The sequence below is a fragment of the Camelus bactrianus genome, chromosome 9 (assembly GCF_048773025.1).
Source record: "Camelus bactrianus isolate YW-2024 breed Bactrian camel chromosome 9, ASM4877302v1, whole genome shotgun sequence".
Taxonomy (NCBI): domain Eukaryota; kingdom Metazoa; phylum Chordata; class Mammalia; order Artiodactyla; family Camelidae; genus Camelus; species Camelus bactrianus.
Window position 1 is genome coordinate 40,344,663 of NC_133547.1, and position 25,465 is coordinate 40,370,127.

At 57.1% G+C, this 25,465-nt stretch overlaps 1 protein-coding gene across 4 annotated transcripts; it reads left to right on the forward strand.

Annotated features, from left to right (window-relative positions):
* Positions 1-1,727: 1,727 nt before the first annotated feature.
* Positions 1,728-24,682, forward strand: KCNC4 (potassium voltage-gated channel subfamily C member 4). 4 transcript variants are annotated; one of them, XM_045511651.2, is made up of 4 exons: positions 1,728-3,816; positions 14,466-15,402; positions 17,470-17,673; positions 20,058-22,188. In XM_045511651.2, the coding sequence occupies exons 1-4, from the start codon at positions 3,139-3,141 to the stop codon at positions 20,225-20,227; spliced, it is 1,989 nt and encodes a 662-aa protein (XP_045367607.1). In that variant the 5' UTR covers positions 1,728-3,138; the 3' UTR covers positions 20,228-22,188. The 4 variants fall into 4 exon arrangements, with proteins under 4 accessions (XP_045367607.1, XP_045367608.2, XP_074226238.1 ...); XM_045511652.2 differs by lacking the exon at positions 20,058-22,188 and adding an exon at positions 23,489-24,682 and having other exon boundaries at positions 1,729-3,816; XM_010948273.3 differs by lacking the exon at positions 20,058-22,188 and adding an exon at positions 23,551-24,682 and having other exon boundaries at positions 1,731-3,816.
* Positions 24,683-25,465: the final 783 nt, after the last annotated feature.

Here is a 25,465-nt window from a genome sequence, read left to right on the forward strand (position 1 = left end):
CTTCCAGCTTTCTGACCTCCCCTCCTGGCCGCCTTTGTCCTGGCAGCTTTCTCCCTCCACCCATCTCCCACCATCTACAGATGCTGCAGAGTGGAAACACCAGGAGGGCAGAGATTTACCAGGGTGAGGTTGGAGGGACTCTGTTTCATTCACTGATTTCCAATGCCTGGAACAGCTTCTGGCCCAGAGTAGGCACTCAAGAAATATTTGCTAAATGAACAAATGACTTAGTAATGGGATGCTGAGATGGTTTTTTTCATGTCTCTCACCCCACCCCATCAGCATCTCCCTCGTTTTGGAATGACTGAGTTCAGCCAGCCTGAAGAATAGAAACTGGGGGAGAGACATCAAGGGAGTTTGCTGGGACACAACCAGATAGGGCTTTAAAACTATTCATTACAGTCAGTTTTTTAATATCCTCGCTGTGTGTCTTCCTTCCTCACTCCAGCTGCTGCGCAGTCCTAGGTCTTCTCTTTCCAGTCACGTTTAGGAGATTTCTTTTTCGCTGCAGCAAAATTGAAGGCCAGTTAAATGCAGACATCAAGTCCAAGGGGTAGAGGGGTTGGACACAAAATAGGTATCAGCAAATGTGTGTTTCTGGCTACAGTCCAGGATGCTATCCACCTCTTTTGCATGTTAATACAGGCCAGAGATCATCGTCATGTCATTTTGGTGTTCTGACCTCATCAATGATGAGACTTTTGCTTATAAGAATCCCTCGAATTCACAATAACCTTTCCTTGGATCACCCCTGGGCCCCTTTCTTATTTCTCCCAGTAGAGTCAAGTAATGCCTGATCTGGAAATCAGATGGTGCACAGGTGTCCAGGGCAGGTGTGTCAATCACCTTGTATTTCTGCTTTAAAATCCTTCTTATGTGATCCAGATGGACATGGAAGCTGCCTAAAACTGTTAAAAGAAAGAAAGAAAAGAAAGAAAAAGAAAAAAAAAAAGGATTAATCCAAAATGTAGAAAAAGTCTGGACATAAAAACAAATGAATCTGGACATTGCTCTTGGGATGAGGCCAGTCAACCAGGCTGGTGCCTAATGTTTTGTACTGGGCAGCTTCTCAATCACTTAGCAAACAGGTTCTCAGAGGCAGGCACTGTGGGAGCCATCAAGATGAAAAAACAGTGTGGTCTGGAAGAGCTCAGGGTCAGAGAGGGGAGATAAGACATAAAAAGGGCAAAGTCAACTTGCAACGAGTGAAACAACGGTAGAACCAGGAGGGAGTCACAAGGTGGGACAGTTCCTATATGCCCCCAGGACAACGATGAGCCACGGCTTTAACCTTTCGGGGCCACCTGCCCCACACCACTAAAAGGGCCAGGGCTACGGTTTCCTTCCACCCAGACCAGGAGCTGCTTCTCTGCCCAAGGCCACCGGGTCCCCTATTCCACCGCGGGGGTTTCAGTGACTGTGACAGAGGCTGCAAGCATCAAGTTCACAGGGATCTTGGGCCTGGTGGGGGCTAAGTGGTCAGGAGGCCCCAACACAGTGTCTGGGTCAGGAGTGGGCAGCCTCCTCCTAGCGACACCATCTCTTCACTCTTTCTTCCCCGGCCTCCAGTTAGCCGCAAATAGCAACAACGCGATCAGCTTGGTGGGGAGGGGCCAAAGGGAGCAGCCAGAAGAAGGCGACAGAGGTTAGAGGTCAGGGGTCGAGAGCGCTTCGGTGTCACCAGGACTACAATGGGAGGAGCTGCAAGCTCGAGGGAGGCGGGGGGTGCGGGGGTGGGGGGATGGCGGCGGAGGCGCGCAAGAGCGGCGCGCGGGCGGCGAGGGGGTTGCGCGCCTGGCTCTGCTCGGCTCCGCGGAGACAGGCAGAGCTCAGCCGCCGGGGCCCTGCAGCGAGCCGCGCCGCGCCCCGCCCACCCCGCCCCGCGGAGGACGCGCCCGGGCGAGGCGGGGCCGGGAGGAAAAGGCGCCAGCGGAGAGTGGCGTCCGCTGCCAACGCCGGAGAGAGAAGGGGAACCCCCTGAGCCGCAGCCCACCCGCGTGGAGGCGCCCCTTCCCTTAGGCCACCTCTCGACCGCCCCCTGCAGCGGGCCAAGGCCGGCGCCCCGCCCGGAGATGGGCAGACGCGTGGATGGCGTGGCTCCCAGCGCTGCCAGATCGCAGGAGCCCGGCGCCGGGGCGCTGCGCTGAGGATCCCGCTCCGCGCTGCCTAGGAAGCCTGCAGGTGTCCTTGGCCGCTCGGCCACCGCCCGGGAGACTCCTTCGCCAGTACCCAGAGCCCTGCTCCCGGGAGCTGCCCCGCCCCCCAAGCTTGGCGCCGCGCAGGACGCCCCGTCTGAGGCCCCCCCGCCCCAGTACGGCCCCCGCAGCGCAGCGCCCAGCCCAGCGCAGCTCCTCGCCGCTGCCGCGCCGCGGACGCAGGACCGGAGGCTCTCTCCTGCGGGCGCGCTTGTTTTCCTTCTGCCGCCTCGCCCTGCGCAGCACCCGCCCGCCAGAACGCCGCGCTCCGCTCGGCCCCGCCCGCCATCCGTGCCCTGCGCTGGATTTATGAATGGGGGGAAGAGGCCACATGCCGCCGCCGACGCCTCGTGTTGACCGCACGCAGCCCGGGCCCGCGGAGCTCCGGCTGCCGTGAGAGCGTCGGCCCGGCCCCGGCAGCCGCTCGGAGGACTTGTTGCTGCTGCGCTGCCGCCGCCGCCGCGGGGAAGCCGGCCGCTCCCGGGGCTCGGCGCGGACTGGGAGCCGGAGGGTGGCCAGTGTGAGTGTGAGCGCGTGCGCGCCCTGGATCCTCGCAGTGCGCCTGGACTGTGCGCTTCCCTGTCTTTAGGGAGGTGAAGGGGGGGTGTGTCCCGGGCCTCGAGCGTCTGAGTGTCCAGTCCTAGCGGGGAAGCGCGTGGGTGCTTGCCCCTGCCTCCCTGGGCGCCTCGCTTGGGTCCTCGGCTCTGCTTTCCCCCTCCTGCCTGTCTCCCTAAACCCCAACCACCTGTGCACCCGAGAAATCCAACTCCTCCCGCTCGGCGCCCCAGGGGGGAGGCAGGGGCAGGGCCAAGCCGCAGAGGGGGCCGCAGCCGCCTCCTGCCTCCTTGTCGTCTCCTCCCCCTCCCCCGTCTGACGCTGCCTCCTCGGGAAGGGTGTTTGGAGGGCAGCGGCCGCCCCAAGCCGAAGCCCCGCAGCGCTTCTTATGATCAGCTCGGTGTGTGTCTCCTCCTACCGCGGGCGCAAGTCGGGGAACAAGCCTCCGTCCAAAACATGTCTGAAGGAGGAGATGGCCAAGGGCGAGGCGTCGGAGAAGATCATCATCAACGTGGGTGGCACGCGACATGAGACCTACCGCAGCACCCTGAGAACCCTACCGGGCACCCGCCTCGCCTGGCTGGCGGATCCCGACGGCGGGGGCCGGCCCGAGTCCGATGGCGGCGGTGCAGGCAGCAGCGGCAGCAACAGCGGCGGGGGCTGCGAGTTCTTCTTCGACCGGCACCCGGGCGTCTTTGCTTACGTGCTCAACTACTACCGCACCGGCAAGCTGCACTGCCCGGCCGACGTGTGCGGGCCTCTCTTCGAAGAGGAGCTCACCTTCTGGGGCATCGACGAGACTGACGTGGAGCCCTGTTGCTGGATGACCTACCGGCAGCACCGTGACGCCGAGGAGGCGCTCGACATCTTCGAGAGCCCTGACGGAGGTGGCGGGGGCCCGGGGCCCGGCGACGAGGCCGGCGACGATGAGCGGGATCTGGCCCTGCAGCGCCTGGGGCCCCACGAGGGAGGCGCGGGCCCCGGCGCTGGGTCCGGGAGCTGCCGAGGCTGGCAACCCCGCATGTGGGCGCTCTTCGAGGATCCTTACTCCTCCCGGGCTGCCAGGGTGAGTGGCAGGAGCCTGGGTCTCCTCTCGGACCTAGACTGACTGACTTTACCACCGCCTCCTTCCCAATTCCCCCTGCCTTCCATGGGCCCCCAGGGGAATCATACCCCCCCACCCGCCCCTGCACGCTTCATCAGGAGATTGCACGCACTTGACTTACTACTTGGACCTAATCCCAGCTCCTGCTTTTAAGACATCCCCTCTCAGTGAGTGGGGTGCCTTTAGCTGAGCTCCTCCACCCCCTTCTTTCTGCACAGGCGGTGGAATGGTAGAAACATCTACCCCCTATTCCTCTGAAGGACAGAGTCCTGGAGAGCTGAAATGAGGCCTTATGCTGGGGTTAGGTCGGGTTTGGGGGAGAAAACTAGTGTAAGTGCCTACTCTAGTGGGTCATTGGGTTTGCTGCTTCCTTGATCCCACCTTGTTGAAATCCCCCTAGCAGCTCAGTGTGCCAAGAACTGAGTTTTAGAGAAGGGAACAGAGGCTTCAGCCTCTTCAGCCACCATGACAGGCAGAGCTGGGACCAGAACCCAGGTCTCTTGCCCAGGTTTGGGAGAGGCCTTCTTTTTCCCAGGGATAAAATTCAAGATGCCTGCCCCTGAGGCTTCCAGGACTCCTGGGTTGTCCTGGCCTCAGCTGGGCTGGGGGGAGAGTCAGACAGGAAGAGCCTAATATTCCGGGCCCTTCCGGCTTCCACAGCCAGTGGCCAGCCACAGGCTGCCTGGGGATGATCCTAGATTTGTTGCTGCTGCTTTCTTCGTGCTGCAGCACAAATTGGCTTCCCAGAAAGCCCTGGTTCAGGTTACTGCTTGAAATAGGTGTATGGGTATGGATGGGGGAAGAGGTAAAGGTTGATTTATGCAATATTTAGTCCCTTCCCACTACCCCCTCCCCAAGTCAATCCAGTTTTCCCTAACCCCCTTAAGTGGAAGGGGGCAGTGGGGGAGATAGGTTTGAGCATCTGAAAAAAAAAAAAAAAAAACAACCAAAAAAAACCCCTGAAGGATGATTTAGATTCTTTAAAAAAGAGAACCCTGGGGGTTGGTGTCTAATCTCATGGCTGGCAGCCCAAAACCATGGCTGGAAACCTGACTGGGGTCTGTCTGGGAGACAGGAAAGAGCAGTGTGATGTGTTGGGTCTGGGGACCGCCTCCCGCTGTGGAAGCTGGTAGTTACCTCTGGTATCCAAGTCATCACGTTAATGAGTCTCAGAGCCCTGCCATCCTCTCCAGCACCTCCTGGGCTGGGCTTCCACGCAGTCATGGAAGGAAAAGTTCCACTCCCCTCCCACCAACCCCCTAGGGGAGGGTAGGAGATTGGGAAGTAGGGCTGCAGGGAGGGGCCAGGCTGGCATAAATGCTTGACCAGGGTATATGCATCTCCTTCCTGGAAGGGGAGGGAGGAACAGAGGGCCCAGAGACTGAGGCATACCCAACCCAGGGCAGCCACCGTAAGGCAGGGAGCTTTTTCGGGACTGGGAGCAAAGCTAGGGTGATACCTCTGTGTCTTCTCCCACAGCCCTGGGACTGGCTCAGAAGGTGAGGGCAAAGTGAGGCCCTGGCCTGGGTCAGCTGTGAGTTTCCCGGGCTTCTCACACAGTTCTCTAACCGTGCCAGTGTCCGCTCTTGGCTGTGTGCACTGAGGGGAGACAAGTGCAGGTCATTCAGGCTCTTTCAAAGTTGGGGATTGGGGGAGGAGGCGGATTTAACTCGATGGAGATGGGGAAAGAGGGCAAGCCAGGGAAGGCAGGAATGAGACAAGGTGGTTAGGGGCCCTATATCTGAGCATTCTGGAGTCTCTTTGTACTTTTCACCTACTTGGTTTCTTCCCTCTTGGATTCCAAAGGGCTAGACCGTCAGAGAGTGTTTTCTCCTCAGCTCTCTGCAGAGGGATCCAGCCAGGAGCTCTGCAGGTAAGCTCAGAGCCTGGTCGGCCCCTCGAAGTCCTCCAGGAGCCCAAGATACTTGGCCCTTTGGATGTGGAATCACAGCAGCCAGGGCATTCCAGTTGAAGTCAGAAGTTTGGGGCTGGGCAGGGTAAATTCTTCCCATTGAAGTAACAACGAAACCAGGATTCCGAGATGTTAAGCATCTTGTCACAACACTTAACTAATAACAGAGCCGGCAAACCATCCCGAGCTGCCCACCTTCTGGGGGTTAATACTGATGTGCACAGCTGGATGGAGCTTTGGTGGCCCTCACGCCAGAAGGGGACCTGCCTCCTGCTAACGATCACAGGCAAAGGCAAGCCTTCAGCTGTTCCTGGGACACACAAGTGAGAATACAAAATTTAAAAAATCAATAACTACTGTTTACTGCAGTAATCGCTAATCCTCCCAGTAAACTTACAATGGGGGTATTATCCCCATTTAAAAGACTGAGGCTGTGAGAGGGTAAACAGCTTGCCTGAGGTCACACAGCTAGAGAGTGGTGACTCAGAGCCAGGGCTCTGACTCCCCGGCTCTTGCTCTTCGGATGCTAACCTGTTCTTTCTACTGAATGAGGCTGTTTTTGAGGTGGAGAGGTGGCTCATTTCTTTTTTTCCCCCTTAACGGAGGTACTGGGGACTGAACCCAGGACAGTGTGCATGCCAAACATGTGCTCTCCCACTGAGTTTATACCCTGTCCCTCTGGTGGCTCGTTTCTTACTCTGGTCTACGAGGTGTTCTGAGGTTCTGTGCCTCCCATGGATGACATCAGAAAACCCAAGGGCGGATGGGGACATCAGAAGGGACACTTACTCTGTTACGCCCTCAGGCCTGAGGGTCTGAAGTGCAGGGGTTCTGGGGCTGTGCCCTCCTTGCTGTGTTTACCCTAGGCCAGTAATCCCTCCCCACCCCCATACCTAGCACTGTCCCCTGGGTCTGTGTGCACACCTTCCCTCCCTCCCTTGGGGCCTCCTCCTGCTGCCTCCCTGGAGGGGGCCCCGCAGCACTGCGGGTGCTCACTGAGGGCCAGGAAGGGCAGAGGAGCAGTGCGCTGCCCTGGGCATCTCTTCGCATACAGCAGCTGGTCATTTGAGTAGTGCGTTATGACAGGAGCCAAACTGATACTAACAGAAAGTGAACTGAGCTGATGATGGGAGCCTGTTGCCTAGCTACTGGCCTGGCCCGCAGAGCCATTCCCATTAGGGGAGGCCCCGCCTTGGGGTGCTCACCCCTGCTCCTTCACTGTGGCTGGGCCCATGGACTGCTGCTGCTGTGGTTCTGTTTCTGTAGCCTGACCTGGGAGCAAGCACGAGGGGCAGACTGGCCTTGTCCCCATCTGCCCACTGCGCGTGGGCCCAGGCAAAGTCAGGGCTCAGCAACAGCGAAGGTGGCTTCCCGGACTGAAGACCAGTCGGGGTTTGGGCAGCATCCTGAGCTCTAGAATCAGGCCTTCCTCCTGAGGGCAGACAGGAGGCCTGATGAATGGGCCCTGGGACACTCGCCTCCCTCACCCTCAGTCTCCAGAGGTCCCAGGGACTGAGCTGGCTTTAGCCCAGTTTTCAGCTCTATTAAGGATGGTAGTCCTCCTTTGGCTAAATCAGTACCTGGACTGAGTTTTCTCATGATGTTTCCCTTCTGAGTAGAGGAAGTGATCCCACAGGATCCCTCTGCCCCAGGAAGGCAGCTGGAGCTGGAGTTTCGCGTTGATTGGGCATTCACTCTCAAGTGCTGTTGCCTGCGCTTTTTTCTAATCTCTGACCCATGGGAGGCAGGGATTATTAACCTCAGTTTACAGAGGAGACAGAGGCCTTGCTCAGGGTCACACAGCTGGTAATAGAACTAGAATCCAAGCCCAGATCTTGTGCATCCATGTCTGTGTGGTACCGTCGCTTCAGCTGTCTCCTGTGGCTTCTGCCTGGAATGGCCTCTGACTTCAGGACGGCGGGGGCTGAGGGGGGGCTTCTCGCTCTCTGCCCAGCTCTTCCTTCACTTCTTCAAAACTAAAGCCCCCGTCTCCTTGCCCCCCAGAATTGCTTACACCGGAGCCTGCTTGCTCTGTATTTCCCCCACTGTGAGGCTCTCGTAGGACAAAAGGAAAGGAGGCTTGGCTGTGAGAGGAGACTAGGTGTCCCCTGGCCCAGGCAGAGGACTGAAACTGAGGCCTTCTAGGAAGGAAATGCCAAGCTCGCTGCCTGCTCACTCCTTCTGAAGGTCCCAGCTTCTCCAGCCTGGGTGTTTGGGACAAGCCTGTCCGTGAGTGAGGGCCAGGATTCGTGGTCCTGCGCCCTCTGGGTGAGAAAGGGCCAGGAACCTGAGCCCAGGAGGCTGGGTGCCCTGGCTTCTGCAGCAGCAGGGCAGTGCCAGCATGCCCTCGGGCCTCTCCGCCACCTCCTTCCTGGGAGCAGGAGCAATGTCAGGCCAAGGGCTGCAGGCCTCCCCCTGACCCTGCCCTGAGGCAGCCTCTCAGTCTCCTCCCGGATTTGTTTTCTGTTTTCCTCTCTTGTTCTGAACAGACCAACATTTGTCTCCGAACATCTTGTCTCTGGATGATGAGGTGTTTCTGTTTGTCACCGTTTGGGGTAGGGTGTAAATGGGGGGAGGGATAAAATAAACCTGGACTATTTTGGAGAGTTGGGGGAAGAGCAGGCAGGAGCAGAGTCAGGCAGCTGGGCCTTGGGAATGGGGAGCGCCCAGAGCCCTCATCTCTGCCCATGGTCAGTGTCGGCCTGGGATGCTGGGCATCAGGGCACTCATGCGATCTTTGTTCCTGGGCAGCCAGCCTGCCACGACCTGGCCCAGCTCCCTGCTGGGGTTCTTTTTGGGCTGGGTGAAGGTTACCAGCCCCTGGCAGGAGTCCCCATCAGGCAGAAGGCTTGGCCCACCCTGGAGAGCCGCAAAGTCTGAGAGCCCCAGTGCCTGGGGGACTCCAGGGCGGGCATCCCTTTGTCACCTCTAGTCCCAGGTTGTGGGGCTGATGATCTGCTCTTGTGACAGGCTCCCTAGGACCAGGAGAGGGAGCAGGCAGTTCACCTTGGCTTCTGTCATTCAGAAAACATTTATTGAGCACTGACTACATGCCAGCCACTAGGCTGGTCTCTATAAATATCAAGATGAGTTAGAGGTGGTCCCTGCTCCTGAAGAGAGCAAAGTCAGGTGGAGTAGGTGGCAGTCGGGGAAAATTGGGTGACAAGAAAGAGTAATAAGATAGGGTGACAAGATAGGTCATGAGACGTGCCACAGTAGTCTTAAAAAATAAAGTTCAATAGGAGATGAGAAGGGGAAGAGAGTGATAAAGCCCACCTCTGTATGGGACGAGGGGTTTTCTTTTTTGGAAGAGGGGGTTGGTATGCCAGGAAGCTTCAAGGAGGAAATAGAAATTATGCTGGGTAGGCCCTACTAGATAATGACTTCGCTCCCTCAAATAATTTTTAGGAGGCAGGTTATAAATAAATACATAAATAAATAAATATTTAATGTGGGTAGTGCTTAACCATACAGAGTTAGGGAAGAAGGGAATTTTCCTTGCCAGGGGACCAGTCCGAGCAGAGATAGGACAGCATGGGACATGAATGGGCAACAACCAGGAATTGCATTTGGCTGGATAAGTTCTTGGCTAGTGATCTGGGCTGGACTGAATTCCTTCTGGGCCTGGGACTTGTGGGCTTGAGGCAGTCCAGTATAGCCCTGAGAGGCCCAAGAGGGTCCTGGCTCAGGATGAAAGGTCCAGGGCCAGGTTCTCCCAAGAGGGGAGAGGAGCGGTGGCCCCTCAGCTGGGACCAGGGCATCACAGTACAAGCCCTTGCCCGGGAGCCCAGGGACAGCTCAGAGATGCCTTGCCTGGCAGACTCCCTCTCCTTTCCTGCCTCTCAGCCCCCGGGGCTGCCCACTCCCTTTCCAGCACCGCCTGGGCACTAGGATCTCGCTTCCCCAGAAGGCTCAGCTCCTCATCCCATCCCCTCAGATCTTCCTCTGCAAGAGTCTTTGGCTGTGTTCTCAAATTTCTCTTCTCCTACACTTCATCCTTAATATAGGTTTTTGGGCATGAGTCTTCTTGTGTTTATCTGTCCATCTGTCTCCTTGGCCCTTCCTCCTTGGGCTCCCCTCCCCTGCTGATTGTATTCAGTTCCCAGTGACTGGTGTCTGTCACCTCCTTCCCACCCCCCCCCAACCCAGCCTGTGCCAGATTTCTGAGACACTCTAGGCTCTGTGCTGAGTTTTACAAATATCATTTCTTTTAATCCTCAGGACAACCCTAAGGTAGGGGCTATTCTCATCCCCTCAACACATCAAGCATGCTATAGCCTTGGCCTTTGCACTGCCTATTCCTGCTGCCTCTGGAGTTCCTCTGCATCTTCACAGAACTCACTCCCTCACTCCTTCAGGTCTCTGCTTAGATGTCACCTTGGCATTGAGGCCCTGCTTGACCACGCAATTTGAAATAGCTCCCTCACCTCACACTTCTTAACCCGCTTTTCTCTTTGTTTTTCTCCCTAATGCTTATGCCATCTGACATAATGTATATTTTACTTGTTTATTTGCTGACAGTCCCCTTCTACCGGAAGGTAGGGTCTAAGGGACAGGGGTGTTTTGTTTCCTGCTATTCTGCAGCACCCAGAACAGTGTCTGGCACATAGTAGGTGCTAAGTTTTCCATTTTATGAACAAAGATCCTAAGGCTCAGAGAGGTTAAGAAACTTGCCCAAGGTCTCCTGGGCAGTAAGTAGCAGAGCCCGATTCGTACCCAAAAGTGTGATATACATTTCTGCCAAAGACAGTCAGAAAGATGAGCTCGGTGAAGGAGACTGGCCACAGGGCTGGTCCGCTGGCTGAAACATCTGGGGACAGGTGACTCATACAGCCAGCCAGTATGAGGGGCCCAAGGGAGCAGGAAGCTCAAATGAGCAGCGCTCTCCTTCCCAGAGGCCAGGAACCTCCTGTCCAGGGTGGTGAGACCCTTCTGCATCCTCCCAGCCGGAAGGAGAGGAGCTGCTGCTGGCCAGAGCAGTTCACACCAGCGGTTTTCCCCTTGGACAGTTTTGACTTCCGGCAGAATCCATGCCCTGTGTCCTCACACAGTGGAAAGAACAGGCAGCTTCTGCCATGGGAACCAGGCAAGTCACTTCTCCCCAGGCCTCAGTTCCGTCATCTGTAAGACAGCAGAAAGGGAGTTGAACTTGATGACCTTCCAAGTCTGTGATATTTTGGGCTCCAGATCCAGCTTACCCTCAGAAGCTGCGTGCGGGTGTTCACAGAGGTCCGCTCGCCTCCTCAGCTCTGTCATCATTTATTGAGCACTTACTGTGCGCCAGGCACTTACCATATAGAAACTCTAATCCTACAGTAGCACTACTAGGGGGCACTAGCACTGTCCCGTTTTGTAGCAAGGAAACAGGCACAGAGCGCACCCTTTCCCTGGGTGAATGGAGGTGCCAGAAGGAGGCACCCAGGCAGTCTGACCCCAGGGCGCTGTTGCTCTCCTTTGGCCTCCCTGTGGCCACACCGCCCATGTGTGACATGGCCAATGGGACGAGCTCTGATGAGCACTGCCATCTGCGCAGGATGGCCCGGTGGGGGCTGAATAGGAGGCTCAAGTGTGAGGCCTTGACCTCTAAGCAGGGCGGGGTCACTGCAGCTGCCGCTTCCTCCCTGGTCCGTTTACATCCCAGTCAAGGATTATAAGAGGGAAAGTAATGTCCCTGCCACTAGAAGGAAAAGGTCTGGTGAAAGGCACTGAGTGCAACAGAGCCACCACTTACAGAATAATTTGGGCCTTGAAGGGAGACATGTAAACTTGGGACCCACTGGGGACAGCCTGCCAGAGCACAGGTCCCTGCATCTACCATGGCTTGGCCTCAGGTCTGCCTGTGTCCTCGGGGAGTAAGGGTTTCCTGGGGCCTGCACTGCCAGCCCTGGCGGGACCACAAGGGAGGCTGAGACCCCATCTAGGTTTCATCGAAGAGGAGTGGATTGTCCCTACCTATTTGGTGGGAGGGGCCAAGAGGAAAGATCTCTGAGCTGGGAGTCAGGAGACCTGGCCTCAGTTTGATCCTGAGCGAGTCATTTGCCTCCTCTTGTGCCTCTGTTGCCCCTGAGAGATGGGCACATCTGGCTTTCAGTTATATGTCCTCAACCTCTGAGAGGGTGACGGTGAGGGGTTGAAGTAAATAGATGGGATGGTTCTGGGTTAAAAAAAAAAAGTGACACTGCAGGAATTCAGGGGGTCGTTCCCTAATGCAGGAGGGGTCGTTTGCACTCATTGGGCCTGCTGCAGGAGCCTGTGGGGTGGAGTTGAGGAACACACCTTGGCCCGGTGGGTGAGAGAATGGCCCTGGCCACGCAGCCCTCCCTCCCCCTCCTCCTCTCCGAATCCTTTGCTCAGCCCCTTGGTAGCTCTTCCTGAACTTGTTTTTCCAAATCACTAATTAACTTCACGCTGGGCTCCCAGGTGGATCAACTCTCCTGGCTAACTTTTCTACAGAGAGAGCAAGCTTCTGCTTCCCAGGCTTCCTGGCAGAGCTGAGATGTGCTGACCAACCCCCTCTGCTTCCGGGCTCGGGGTTCCGACATCACCACAGCCACTGGACAGGCACCGCTACCAGCTCGTCTCTGGATGGCCGTGGAGAGCCCATAGGCTGGAGCGCTTGCCTAATGCTCATATCAGCCTGTATTGTCTTGACAGCCCATGTCTCAGGGGAAGAAAAGTGAAACCAGAAAAGGAACTTGAAATTCACCTTCACGGGGGAGAAGCAGGCAGGAGAGGCTCCAGTCAAAGCTGTCAAGTGGGAATGTGTGTCTGGTCTCCTACCCTGCTTCTCCTAACTTGCTGTATCTGATCAACCTGCTCATGTTCAAGTGTAAATAAGATAAACCTTAGTGTGTGGCGTCTGTCCCAAGCTAAACGTACCCATTCCTAAGGATGAAATAGTCATCAGGGAGCTGGCTGGGAGCAGTATTGATAATTCAGAGAATTTCCTGGGTCTATGAATTGACCCTGCCTCCGAGGTATGAAGAGAAGGTTCAGCCCCTGAAGTTAAACAGTGCCTGACTTGAAGTTTGATTTTCACTTGTTCCAGACTGTGTGACCTTAGGCAAGCATATAACCTCTCTGATCCTCAGTTCCTCCTTTAGAGAATGGGCTGATGAGGCCTACCTCACAGGGAGAACTAAAGGTAATAACACATACAAAATGCCCAAGTGTGCCAGGCACAGAATAGACAGCTAGTGAATGTTCATCCCAAAGTTCCCTCCTCAGACTTGCTCCTGCTCCAGAAGCCCTTGGAAGTGCTAATTCTTGCTTCATTTTTCCGGATGCCCCATATTCTCCATTGGGGTTTTGCCATACTCAGAACAATGTGTGCCCACCCACCCCACCCCTCTAGGTGCAGACTCCCAGGGAAGAAAGCCTTTCTGAGAGGTATCACTAGGTGGGGGCAGTGCCATAGCCAGGTGGAGATCAGAGTGGGGCAGGTGTGGGGATTGCCAAGTGGTCATGAGGCCAAAGTCCTCCCTCATCTACCTATTTAAGCTCAGCCCTCTGCTCAGGGAGGAAGCCCACTCCCACCCACCAATCAGGACAGGCAGCAGCAGGGAGCGTGGACCCCAGCAACGGGTACCCTGACAGTGGTAAATGGCATCGCATGAATAGCAGATGAAGGCTCCGTAATTGGTGTTATTACACATGCATTTCATCTCCATTCATAATGATTGGACACTTAAACCCAGCCGTTTCTCTGCTGAGAGCCGCTGTCATCATTCTAGCCGAGATCCCAGCAGCTGTTTGGATTAACTGCTGTCACGCTCTGATCCCAGTGGGTGCAGTTTATTTTTTGTTGGCGCTCAGTGTCCCAGGAAATGTCAGTTCTCGGGAAGTGAAGTATTCTGGGCAGACCATCTCGTCTCCTTCCATGGAGCGTGTTTTCTTCCTTCTTTTGCTTCTCACTGTCTGGGTAGTGAGCTGGGACATCCTAGGGTGAGAGACAGGAGAGAGGGGCTGGGATTTGGGGCTTGAGGAGGTAGGTCATGGCTGGAGCTTAATAGGCAGAAAGCCAACCCCCTGCCTCCAGGCATGTCCCGCAGTGCAGTGGCCCTCACAGCTTAGTGTGTATCAGAATTACCAGGAAGGACTGTTGAAAGTTTGCTGGGCCCCCTCCCCCAGCAATTCTCATTCAGTAGCTTTGGATGGGGCCTGAGGATTTGCATTTCTAACTAGTTCCCGGTTGATGCTGCTGGTCCCTGCTCTCACTTTGAGGAACACTGCCTTAAAGCCTGCTTACTCCAGGTATGGTCTGTGGACAAGCAGCCTCACCTGAGAACTTGTAAGAAATGCAGAATCACAGGCCCTGCCCCAGACCTCCTGAGTCAGAATGGGATTTTAATAAGTTTCCTAGATGATTTAAGCAACCTTTACAATTTGAGAAGCCTCAAAGCATGATTAGGTTAGAGGTGGGCAGCCCTGTTCTCTGTTCAGTTCCTTCCAGCCAAGAGCAGCCTCTCACTTCTGTGCATGTAACAAGGATTGGGAGGTATTGCCTTAAAGCAAGCAAGCAGATGGATAAAGACCCTCTGAGGAAGGAATTCCAGCCCCTGACTGTTCACCTTAATCCCATCTTGTGCCATCTAACACACTGCCTGGTGACCCCCTCCCCGTCACTCCACAAGCACAGGGCCCTGTCCCTGCTTAGGGCATCCACCCCTTCTGACCTCACTCTCCTACCCACCCATAGGTGGTGGCCTTTGCCTCTCTCTTCTTCATCCTGGTCTCCATCACCACATTCTGCCTGGAGACCCACGAGGCCTTCAACATCGACCGCAACGTGACGGAGATCCACCGAGTGGGGAATACCACCAGCGTGCGCTTCCGGCGGGAGGTGGAGACGGAGCCCATTCTGACCTACATCGAGGGCGTGTGTGTGCTGTGGTTCACGCTGGAGTTCCTAGTGCGCATCGTGTGCTGCCCCGACACGCTGGACTTCGTCAAGAACCTGCTCAACATCATTGACTTTGTGGCCATTCTGCCCTTCTACCTGGAGGTGGGGCTGAGCGGCCTGTCGTCCAAGGCGGCGCGCGATGTGCTGGGCTTCCTGCGCGTCGTGCGCTTTGTGCGCATCCTGCGCATCTTCAAGCTAACGCGCCATTTCGTGGGGCTGCGGGTGCTGGGCCACACCCTGCGCGCCAGCACCAATGAGTTCCTGCTGCTTATCATCTTCCTGGCCCTGGGCGTGCTTATCTTTGCCACCATGATCTACTATGCTGAGCGCATTGGCGCCAGGCCTTCCGACCCTCGGGGCAATGACCACACGGACTTCAAGAACATCCCCATCGGCTTTTGGTGGGCCGTGGTCACCATGACGACGCTGGGCTACGGGGACATGTGCCCCAAGACGTGGTCCGGCATGCTGGTGGGGGCGCTGTGTGCACTGGCGGGCGTGCTCACCATTGCCATGCCTGTGCCTGTCATTGTCAACAACTTCGGCATGTACTACTCCCTGGCCATGGCCAAGCAGAAGCTGCCCAAGAAACGGAAGAAGCACGTGCCTCGGCCGCCCCAGCTGGAGTCTCCCATTTACTGCAAGTCGCAGGAGACCTCACCCAGGGACAGCACCTACAGTGATGCCAGCCCCCCGACCCCAGAAGAGGGCGTGGTTGAGAGGAAACGGGCAGGTGAGATTGGGGGTCAGGAGGGAAAGCCACCTCTCCCCTAGTGGCCAGGGAAGTTCCCAGGTGAAACTCAGCCCTTGGAATTTGGGACTGTGCTTTTATTGCTCTGGACTTCCCTAAGTATAAGGTGTGTCTTTACAAGAGCACAGTATTGAGGCTAAATCTCTATGCTCTGATTCTCTGATAGCTTCCTGAGCATCAGGCTCTGTGGAGTGAGTGTCCCACTGAATCTAGGCTGCTACGGGCAGTGCGTGGGGCTGTAAATTGGAAGTCTGGGTTTCTAATCCCTCCTTGGCCAGTGCACCTTGCGCTCTGAGGCCAGTCACTCACCCTCTCTGGGCATAGCTTCCTTACCTGTAAAATCAGAATGATATCAATAACTTACCACCCAGACTTTGACGAGACCCAAGCGAATGATGGATGTGAGAGCACTTTGAGAAGCTAAAACCACTTTACAAATATCAAGCACTGTCATTGTTAGCTGGAGAGCAGGGCAGCTGTTCTTCTGAGGCCCATCAACACATGACTCATTTTTTTCCAAACGTTTGAATCTAATGTCTCTTGGCCTAATAATTGGGATAACGTAATGGCAGTGGGAGGCTGCCTTCTGTTTGGCACAAGCTAGATTGAGTCCTGGGCTCGGGGTTTAACATGGGATGGAAGGAGGCCAAGAGGGAGCAGTCTGGACAGTGTTGGGAGGGGGGAAAGGAAAGGTGGAAGAAACTGGTACCTGCAGCCTGGAAGAGGAGGGCCTGCAGGTCTGAATCTTGCCCTTCAAGGATGGGAAGGGCCATCCCAGGAAAGCTTGCTTCTACCTGAGTCAGGAGGTAAAAGGAAATTGGCTTCACCCACAGCAACGTGGAGTTAGGTTGGAGAGCAGGAGCCCAACTATTAGGTACGGGCTCCTGAGGGAGGTATGAGATTCCTAGTAGGCGGGGGCCATTGGATGCCAGGCCACTAGGAAGCTGTGGGTGGGCCAGGAGACTAAGGTAGCAGATCCTGGCTAGGCTCCGGGGGCAAAGTGGTACTCGTCCTTGCGGGGAGGTGCCTGATTCGGGACATTCATCTGTGGCTTGGTGGTGGTGCCCATCAGCCGCTCATTCCCTGGGGTCATTCAGGGGTCCGGGTCTTCCAGAGACCTTGATGGGACAGCACCCATCAGGCTCCCCTCCTCTCCTCGACCAAAGTGGTACCCCCTTTCCCAATCCCTGAACATAAATCTCCCAGCCAGTACCCCGGGGAATTTCAGCTCTACCCTGAGGTCCATTCAGGGCTCAAAGGGTAACAGAATCTCAAAATGTACAAGTCCCTAGCTGGCTCCTCAGTGTGCACTTACCTGTGGTCCCATCAGTCATACCTTAGCCTGACCCTAAATGCTTAGCCAGGGTAACGGCATTCCTGGCCACTGCCTTCAGAACAAGTGACCCTCCTTCAGATCTAAGGGCTCAGCTTCACCTGTGCTGCTGCCTGCCTGACAGAGCAGGGATTGGGGCTCAGCCCACAGCAGAGGGAGCTGGATTGGAGCCTCTGTTCCTCAGGGTTGTCCCCAGACACAGGTGAGCCCTGAGACCCAAGGGCTCTGAATCCTTCGGGCATCAACTCCAGCTTGGATGCCTGGTGAACAAGAGTAAATGCCTTCAGGTAGTCCAGGGAGACAGCTGTGGAAGCCATTCTATCAGTTTAACCCTGGCAGTGCCACCTCTCACCCCAGCAAGCCAAGCATTCTCCTAGGGAATACAGACTCATCCAAGTGTCAGCCTGAGTCAGACCCATGGAGGAAGCAGACTCTGCTGCCCTCCTTGGGCTGATCTCACAGGGCCAATTTGGGGAGTCCCTGCTTAGGGTATTGGTGGTCCCATCTATGGGAAAGACTCTCGACCAAGGCTGAGAGAGAAGCCAGCATCCTGTACCCGGCCCCCAGGACCAGGCTCACTCCCTGGCTCTGGTGACACTCTCCCCTCGGTTTGAGGAAGTAATGCCTCAGGTCTGGGATCTAGGAGACCCCAGGCGACTCCATGCGGAAGGCCCAGGCAGCCCTCATTCGGCCTCCTTTCTGTCTGCCCTCTTTAGACTCCAAGCAGAACGGCGATGCCAACGCGGTGCTGTCAGATGAGGAGGGAGCCGGCCTCACCCAGCCCCTGGCCTCTGCCCCCACCCCCGAGGAGCGCCGGGCCCTGCGACGCTCTGGCACCCGAGACAGAAACAAGAAGGCAGCTGCCTGCTTCCTGCTCAGCGCTGGGGACTATGCCTGTGCCGATGGTAGTGTCCGGAAAGGTATGGCTCCCCAGGCCGGGCAGGGGGACAGCCCCCGTGGAGCTGAGTCTCCCCCATGTCCCCCACAGAGCTTGAGGCCCCCTCCTCCTCTGAGGCCATGGCCACCATCTCCTCTGCCTTGGACGCATGCCCGCTTTTAGGATGATATTCCAGTCCTTGGATTAGAAAGGCCTGTGGCACCCCCAGAAGGTGCACAGAGGACCCCTGTCCAGGTGCCCACAGGGAAGACAAGTGCTGGAGGGCAATGGGACCCCAGATCTGGGCTCCTGCCCACCTCCCTCCATTTTATCACCTCCTCTTTCTCTGGTTCCTGCTGTGACCTTCAGGCCTGGCTCCACAGGGTCATTGCCAGCCTTCCCCTCGGCCTTCCTTAAGCACAGCTCAGGCTTCCCCTGAGTAAGTAGTCCCAGGAGATGCTGACACCACTCAGGAGTCAGGATAAGAATGTGATGCTGGTGTGAGGTCTTCAGAGAGCTTGGCACAGGCCCCACGTCCTCCATCCTGCACTGAGAGCCCAGAAGGGGCTGACCCAGCTCTGCAAGCCCCTGGGATATGACTGGCCACTCCAGAGAGATCCAGAAGGTGCCAGGTTGGTGGTGGTGGGCAAGGAGAGTAGGTTTCCTCTGAGGTGTGTTCTGAAGGATTTGGAGAGTTTAAGGGAAGGCTGAAATTCCATCAGCAGGCCCCATGTCGAAGTTGGGCAGTGGAGCTATTGATTCCCAGCCTGAAAAAGTAGGACTGAAATGATCAGAGATGGTTGAGGGCCAGTGCTTGGCTGAGAACCAGGGGTCTCAAGACCAGATGCTCCTTCTGCCCAGCTCCTGACCACTTCCTTATCTTTCTTGTCCTCTCTCTGTGACATAAGCTCTCTATAAACAACCTGCCTATTGTCTGGATAAACTCCAACTCTCCCTGCAAAAAAGCTCTTCCCTGGGTTCACAGGCCACTTCTTAACAAGCCTTCTTTCAGTCCACCACCCCCGACAACTTCCCACTGTCTCCCAACCCCAGACCCAACCCAGGTTGAGTGAGGCAGGGACAGTGGCTGCTGTAGGAATAGCTTGTGATGCCTCTGTTCCCCCAAGGATCCTGCCCAGCCCAGGCAGCCTCCAGGGACACCTTCCCAGGCCCTTTCCCTAGCCTGCTCAGTGCCACTGTCCTCAGGGGATCCACAGGGCACCCTAACCAAGCCCTGAGGGGTATGTGTCCAGCTTTGCTGGGTGTGTCTCCTATGGGTGGCAGAAGCAGGAGCAACAATCTGGAACCTGGAGATGGCTGGTTTAGACCAGCTAAAGGGCTGCAGATGGACAGCGTTCAGACCACTTACACACTGTCCTGTGTTCTTCTGGTCACCCCTGGCTCTGTGCAGCCCAATTTTTGGGTTCTGGGTGTGTCTGTCCCTCCTGCCTCTGACCCCAAACATGCTGTGGCTTCAGCTGTGTCCTGGTTCATACCCGGAGCCTTGCTCTGGCTGGAGCATGCTAAGTGGATGGTGTAGAAGGTTGGGTGGAGTGGACCCCACCTGCCACGTAGGACTTGAGCACAAAGAACTGAGTGTTGAGCACCCCTGTTTTCATCCAGCACAGTGATGGGCTCAGTGGAAGTAGCAGCGTGGAGGAGGCTAGGAAGGTACAAGTCAGAGGAGGGACCATGAGGTCCTGGGGAGCAGGTCACACCTAGGGAAGGGGCTGCGTGTGTGGGGCCCAGGAGCCTGCATCCCACCAGCGTATCCCTCTGGGTGCTTGTGGGGCCCAGCTGCTCTATTTTCAAGATGCCTCCACACTGCTTCTTGGCAACAAGCATGTAGCTCAGCCAATTAGAGTGACCTTCGAGAGGGAACAGGTGGGTTGCTGGGAAACAGGCCCTGCTAAGCAAGCGTGGCAATTAGCATCGCCAAACTCCCAGTGCTCACTCGGCACCTTTCCCCGTACTAGACCATGCTGTACTTCTCTGCACTCAGGCTATATCCAGGACCAGGAGTGAGTGGGCCCGGGCCTCCTCTGGCCACTGGCACAGATGCCATCATTAGCCTGTAGCTGTCCATGTGACAGAGTGTGACCTCTCGATCCCCCGGGAGGAAAGTGGTGGGTGCCAATGAGAGCTTCTTCGGGTTGAGAAAGGAGGGTGTGGAGGGATGTGGGGACTTCATGCACCTGGAGGGAAACTTACCTGGGGACAATGACAGGGCAAAGGTCAGCTGGGTCTGGGGCCCCTAGGGTCCATCCAGAGACCAGAGAGAATCAGGGAGCCTTTCCCAGGTGGACCACCCCCCTGCACCCAGCCCTGGGGCTGCTCGCCCTGCGGGGTCCCCAGAACATGGATCCCATGGAGTGTCTCGGACAAGGAGCTGCGCCCCTCTGACCCATGTGCCTTTTCTTCACCAAGGCTGTGGAAAGTCCCGGAGTCTAAACAACATAGCAGGAACGGCTGGAACCAGTCTGGGGCTGTCTCCACTGGCATCGCGATACAGTTCACCCTATCCTCCAAGAAAGCTCCTGCTCTCCCACCCCTTCCACCCGCTCCCCAGTCCACCCCCTGGCCACTCAGCCCAGTAGTTGCACCCGCGGCTTGCCCCGCCTCCGGGCGCATGCGCACAAACAGGCACACGCACACGCCTCCAGTTCTCATTCCTGCTGGGCCCAGCGCTACCCGCAGACTTGGGGCCCGTGGTCCTGAGGAGGATGCAGGAGCATTCAGGCCCCCAAGCCCCTCCTCCACAGCACCCAGATCCCCAGAATGTTCAGCTCTGGAGTCTACTCCCAGGTCTTCTACCCGACTCGCTCCCATTCTGAGCCGAAGGTGCCGTCATCCCCAGGACTGTGTCTCTGGGCCCTGCCTTCCCCTCGGGGTCCCACCTTAATCACAGCAAATGCATTTCCACTCCTCGGGGCCTTCAGCCAGTAACCAAACAGCCCGTTACTGAATATCTCTGTCTGTCTGTCTGTCTTTCCATCCCACACCCAGACCCGTGAGGAATAAGGCTGTCCCCTGGGGCATCTCTGCTGGAGTGTAGTGGCTTGACTCCTCAGGGGAGCAGTGCCACCTCGTGTTCTCCAGCCCTGGTGTGGGGTGCAGGTGGGGGTTGCTAGAGTCATAGCCCCAGGATTGGCTGCCTAGGCTCGGGAATGCCCTCCTTTTGGAGTGGTACCCAGCAGCGGAGCCCGGCAGCCCATCTGCACCCTGAGCTGCAGCATCGCTCACCACGCTGCTTCCTCTGCTTCCCCGACAGTTCTTCCTCTCCCGCTCCCTCCAACTCCCAGCCCTGCCTCTGAGTCACCTGCCACTCCCACCCAGCCTCTGCGCTCAGTATCGCTGCCAGAACCGGAGACTCATCTAATTTCTATAATTAAGTGTATTCATTTACCTAACGAGCCTGGGAGCACAACAGGTTTGTGAGTCATTGAGTGAGCAGGGGTGCACCCTGAGCAGGGGCAGCTGAGGGGAAGTGTGGGGACAGAAGCCATCCTGCCTGCACCTCCTCCTGCACCAGTCCCCTGCCACGCCCAGGGCGGGCCCAGCCTGGGGGAGGTGGGGGGGGGCCCTCCCCATCGCACCAGCCAGGCTCTCCAGGACCTCCTCAGCCCCAGAAACTCGGAACACTCCAGCCAAGACATTTCCTGTTTCACCTGATGGGAATTAGACCTGACAGCAGAGCCGTGTGCCTGGCAATTTTTAGAGTCAGATTATGCAACTTTGTTGAGGGAATGACTAAGTAAGGTCCATATCTGCTCCTTCCAGGATGGGCAAAGATAGGTAAGGCCAGACAGCATTCTGGGACTCGGCAGGAGGATGGAGACTCTGGAGGCCACCCTCATGTGTGAACTGGGTAGAAAGGTCAGCTGATTTCATGGGTTGGGGGCTGTGAAAAGCCTATTCCAGGAGCCTCCTCGTTGCAGTGCCTTCTTCAGCCTTGGGCAGACACAGGAATGGCCCTTCCAGAAAAGTCTGTTCAAGGTGGGTGCTAGGCTACCCCAGCCTTGCTGTGGTCTGTGGGGCCTGCTTCTGGCTTGCTCTCAGAATGAAGTGTTCCCCTGAGAGCTGCGAAGAGACAGGGACGTCTGTGCCACTGCCCCTCAGGAGGGGACACAGGGAAAGGGAAGCTCTGTGGGGCAGATGGAGAGCAGGGGACCTCCTCCCCCCTCAGCCCAGTCTGAGGGCCCAGCTTCTCCTCCTGCCCCCGCTGGCCTCCCTGGCTCTGACGTGGACATGATGAGCTAGGTGACCGGTTTAGCTGTTTTCTCCCCTGACGTGCCTTTCTGGTTCAGGGAACCGAGGCGGCTATTTCTGTGGCAGCCCTCAAGTTGTCAGGAGCCCAAGTTTCCACGGCACCCACCGCCTCCTTCCCTCTCTTCCTCCCACAGGAATGGGCATGCTCACGGCACCCCCACGGTGGGCACAGATGTCCCTGGGCGACATGTGGCAGGAGTGCCTTGGGAAGTGGGCTCCCACATGCCCCTCCTAGCTCTCTGGCTTCTGTAGGGTTGACACAGGACCACGCTGATGGAAGAGCTGAGCAGGCTGCCTGCCCCAGCTCCCGCTCAGGGCCCTGGGAAAAGGCAGAGCGAGTCCTGAAGTTTCCCGAGCCACACTGTGCACCAGGCCCTGCCGGGGGAGGCGGCTGCCTGCACGGGCCTCAGGCTTGTCCAGGCCTTGGGCCTCCCTCCTCGGGAGAAGGCTCTCCTCCCGCCCACAACCTGAGAGCACAGTTTGCTTTACCTTGCGTCCGGGTGTGGACCTGTACCCATTACTTTGGCTTCTAAAGGCCTTTCCCTCACAGCTGGGGTCCAGCCCTTCCCTGTGAAGCAGGAAGCGGCCCAGGTAGGAGTTGTTACCCCTCCAGCGTGTACCAGGGCTGCTGACAACCTAGAGGCCACTTCTCAGCCCCCCAGGGCTTCCGAGAAGGGTGGCTGGGAGCTGGAGCCAGAGGGGAAGGTGCCTGTTCAGCCTGGAGCCCGGGCTGCATGGGAGTCAGAGGGGAGGCTGCATAACAGCCCAGGAGCCCAGGGCCGCCCTTCCTGGGAGAGGAGGGCCTCCTCTGTCCTGGCCAGAGTATCAGCCTCCGCAGTGCCTGCCCTACCCGTCCCCAGCTGGGAAGGGAGGGGAAAGGAAGGCCCAGGCCACTGCCGTCCCAGGCTGAGGAGGAGATGCTCAGAAGGGCTCACTGAGGGGTTGGGTTCCTTGCCTTCTCTCCTGAGAGGAGCACGTTTGTCCTCCCTGACCCCCTTCAGCCTTCAGCCTCCAGCTGCTGGGACTCTGTGCCTGCCAGATTGAGGAAGGGGGCAGGGCATAACATGGCAGCACACTCAGGAGCCTTTCTCCCAGCCCCCTGGGACAATGGTCTAGCCCCAGGTGGTGATGGCAGATGGGGCTATGTCAGGGGGAGCACAAGCTGGGCAGGCAGCAGCCCAGGCGATGGCCTGTGGGCTGTGAGCCCTGCCAGGAACCTCCCCCACTGCCTCCGTGCCAGGCGGCAGGGCTGCTGTCCCTCTCCCCACTGCACTGCAGCTTTGAGGACCTGAGGGTTCATGGTTCCTGGAGCTCATTACGTGAACCGGCCTGGAGATAAGCTGTAACGTCACCAATGAGTCACTTCGGCCCAGCACTGGGTCAGCAGAGGGGTGGTGAAGGGCTCACCCCTTCCCTCCCTATCCCCGCTCTTCCTGGCCTCTTAGCCCTGGGCTCCAGGCCTTCCAGCTCCGCTCCTGGCCTGTTCCTTAGCCCACAGCCTGTGGGTCAGCAGCTGCCTTCCTTTTAACATCTCATTCTTTGTTTCTCCCTTTCTTTTGCTGAACTCCTTACCCCGCCCCACCCCTGAGAAGGCAATGTTGAGCTGAAAGTGTGCGTCCCAGTGTCTCACACCTGTGCTCTTTAAACACAGAGACCTGCCAAGACGCCCTCTCGTCCAACTATGCCCAGGCTGAAGTCCTCACCCTCTCTTAAAGCGGCACCAACGTGAGAGAGAGACAGACAGACAGACAGAAAGCCAGAGGCTTAGGGCAACTCTGGAAGCCAGGCAAGAATCTTTCGCTGGGAAAGACTCAGATATCCTTGTTTGCACAGGACTGATGGAAAACCTCCCATGTGACCCCTGGGGCCCAGAGCCATCGGGTCTGATGTTCTGTTCTGTTGTACATTGACGAGATATATATGCACATATAGTATCTATATTCATACATACTATACTCTTGTGTGTCGTGCACGTGCTCTTGGTGGTCTGTCTTTGTTAGGCTTTGTCTCCCCAAGCCCTGGCCCCACCCCGTGCCTCCTTCCTCCCCCTTCACTGATTCCTTGTTTCTGCTGAATGTGTGTGTGGAATGTCCCAGGAAAAGTGCACCTGGTACTGCCGGTCCAGCCGGGTGGTCCCAGGCTAGCCTCTCCCTCTTGGGAGCGTTTCCCCGGTGGTCTGGTAGCCTAGGGGAGGCCAGATCGCCACCCCCTACCCAGGGTCACTGCTCCACTAGCCCCGCCCCACCCCAGATTGGGGCTCTACCTCCCACCCCATGCCCCAGTTGTTGGGGGACTTCCTGGGGCTCTTCTGCAGCTGCTTCTACTCCTTCCTCCACCTTCCCCGTGTCCTTGACTGAGTTGGGGGTTGTCTTTTTTTTATTTCCCTGGTTTTCTGTTCTGTCTCCTTCGTCCGTTTGTTTCCAAGGATGCTGTTGGGCGGATGGGCAGGGAAGGGGTCTGTCTGCCCATCTGGCTCAGGGGTCTGAGAAGGGGAAGCCGTGGGTGAGCGGAGACCAGTTGCAATACTGTACTTCCTGGCCGGTGGCCAGAGGATGCGTGCAATAGCAGAGGCCAGGTGCCCCCTTCGACCTTGGCCTCTGCCCCTGCCTCGGCCCTCCCTCCCTACTCCCGGCCCACCCTGCCCCTCCCTGGTGTTGGTTGTCCTTTTCTAGAGCCGTCCCCTTGTGTGTCTGAGGCATGCCTAGGCTGGGCCCTGCAGCCCTGTCCTCATGCCTTCAACTGTCATGCTGTGCTCAAGCCCCAATAAAGACATCTGGAGCGTCCTGCTGTGCCCGCTGTGTGAATGACTGCCTTCGCCTCTCCTTTCTGGGTCTGTGGGGACCTCCCCAGGCTTCCCCCGACACCGAAGAAATGCAACACATTCCTCTCTTAACCCTGCCCCCACCAATGCAGACCAGCCCCTGCGCTTAGAGCCAGACACAAATGCTTGGAGGGGAAAAGTGCTCTGCCCAAGCTCACGCCAAGAGGACTGACCTGGCCCCTGGGCTCCCAGGCAGCCCTCTGGTCTCCACTGCTGCCGCCGGGCCCCCGCCCTAACGGACATGAAAGGAGAGATTCGTTCATGTAGGGAGTTCCGCGGTGTTCCTGCTGTTTTGCAGGGAGCCTCCCCTCCTCCCTGAAGTTGCACCAGTTCTATGTGGGCTGAGGCCCTGGGGCTGCCGGAATCTTTGTGATGAGCGGACGGCTGACAAACTGAGGCTGATGGGGGACTGGTGGCACAGCTAGGACCACTCAGGGACGGGGAGTAAAGGCATCCTGAGCTTAGATAGGATGGGGGTGGTGGTGAGTGATGGTCAGACATGGACCCTCGCTGTTGTCCCTCTCACACTCCTGCGGGGGCCTGAGCAGGGCTGGTTTCAGCAGTAAGGAACTTGTGCTGTCGCTCAGAAGGGCCCACAACTGACAGTACTCAGCTGTCGCCATCTTGGTGTTACTAATAATTATTGAATAAGGGACCATTTTCACTTTGCACTGGGCATATGTTTGCCCTCCTTACTCTTCATACCCCAGGCATAAACTTAGAGTCAGAGGGGCCTCAGTTCAGA

Excerpts from the sequence above, each read along its gene's own strand:
- KCNC4 (XM_045511651.2), top strand. The coding sequence starts at position 3,139 with ATGATCAGCTCGGTGTGTGTCTCCTCCTACCGCGGGCGCAAGTCGGGG. Across the intron at positions 3,817-14,465 it reads ACTCCTCCCGGGCTGCCAGG|GTGGTGGCCTTTGCCTCTCT; the intron begins GTGAGTGGCAGG and ends ACCCACCCATAG. Across the intron at positions 17,674-20,057 it reads CGATGGTAGTGTCCGGAAAG|GCTGTGGAAAGTCCCGGAGT; the intron begins GTATGGCTCCCC and ends TTCTTCACCAAG.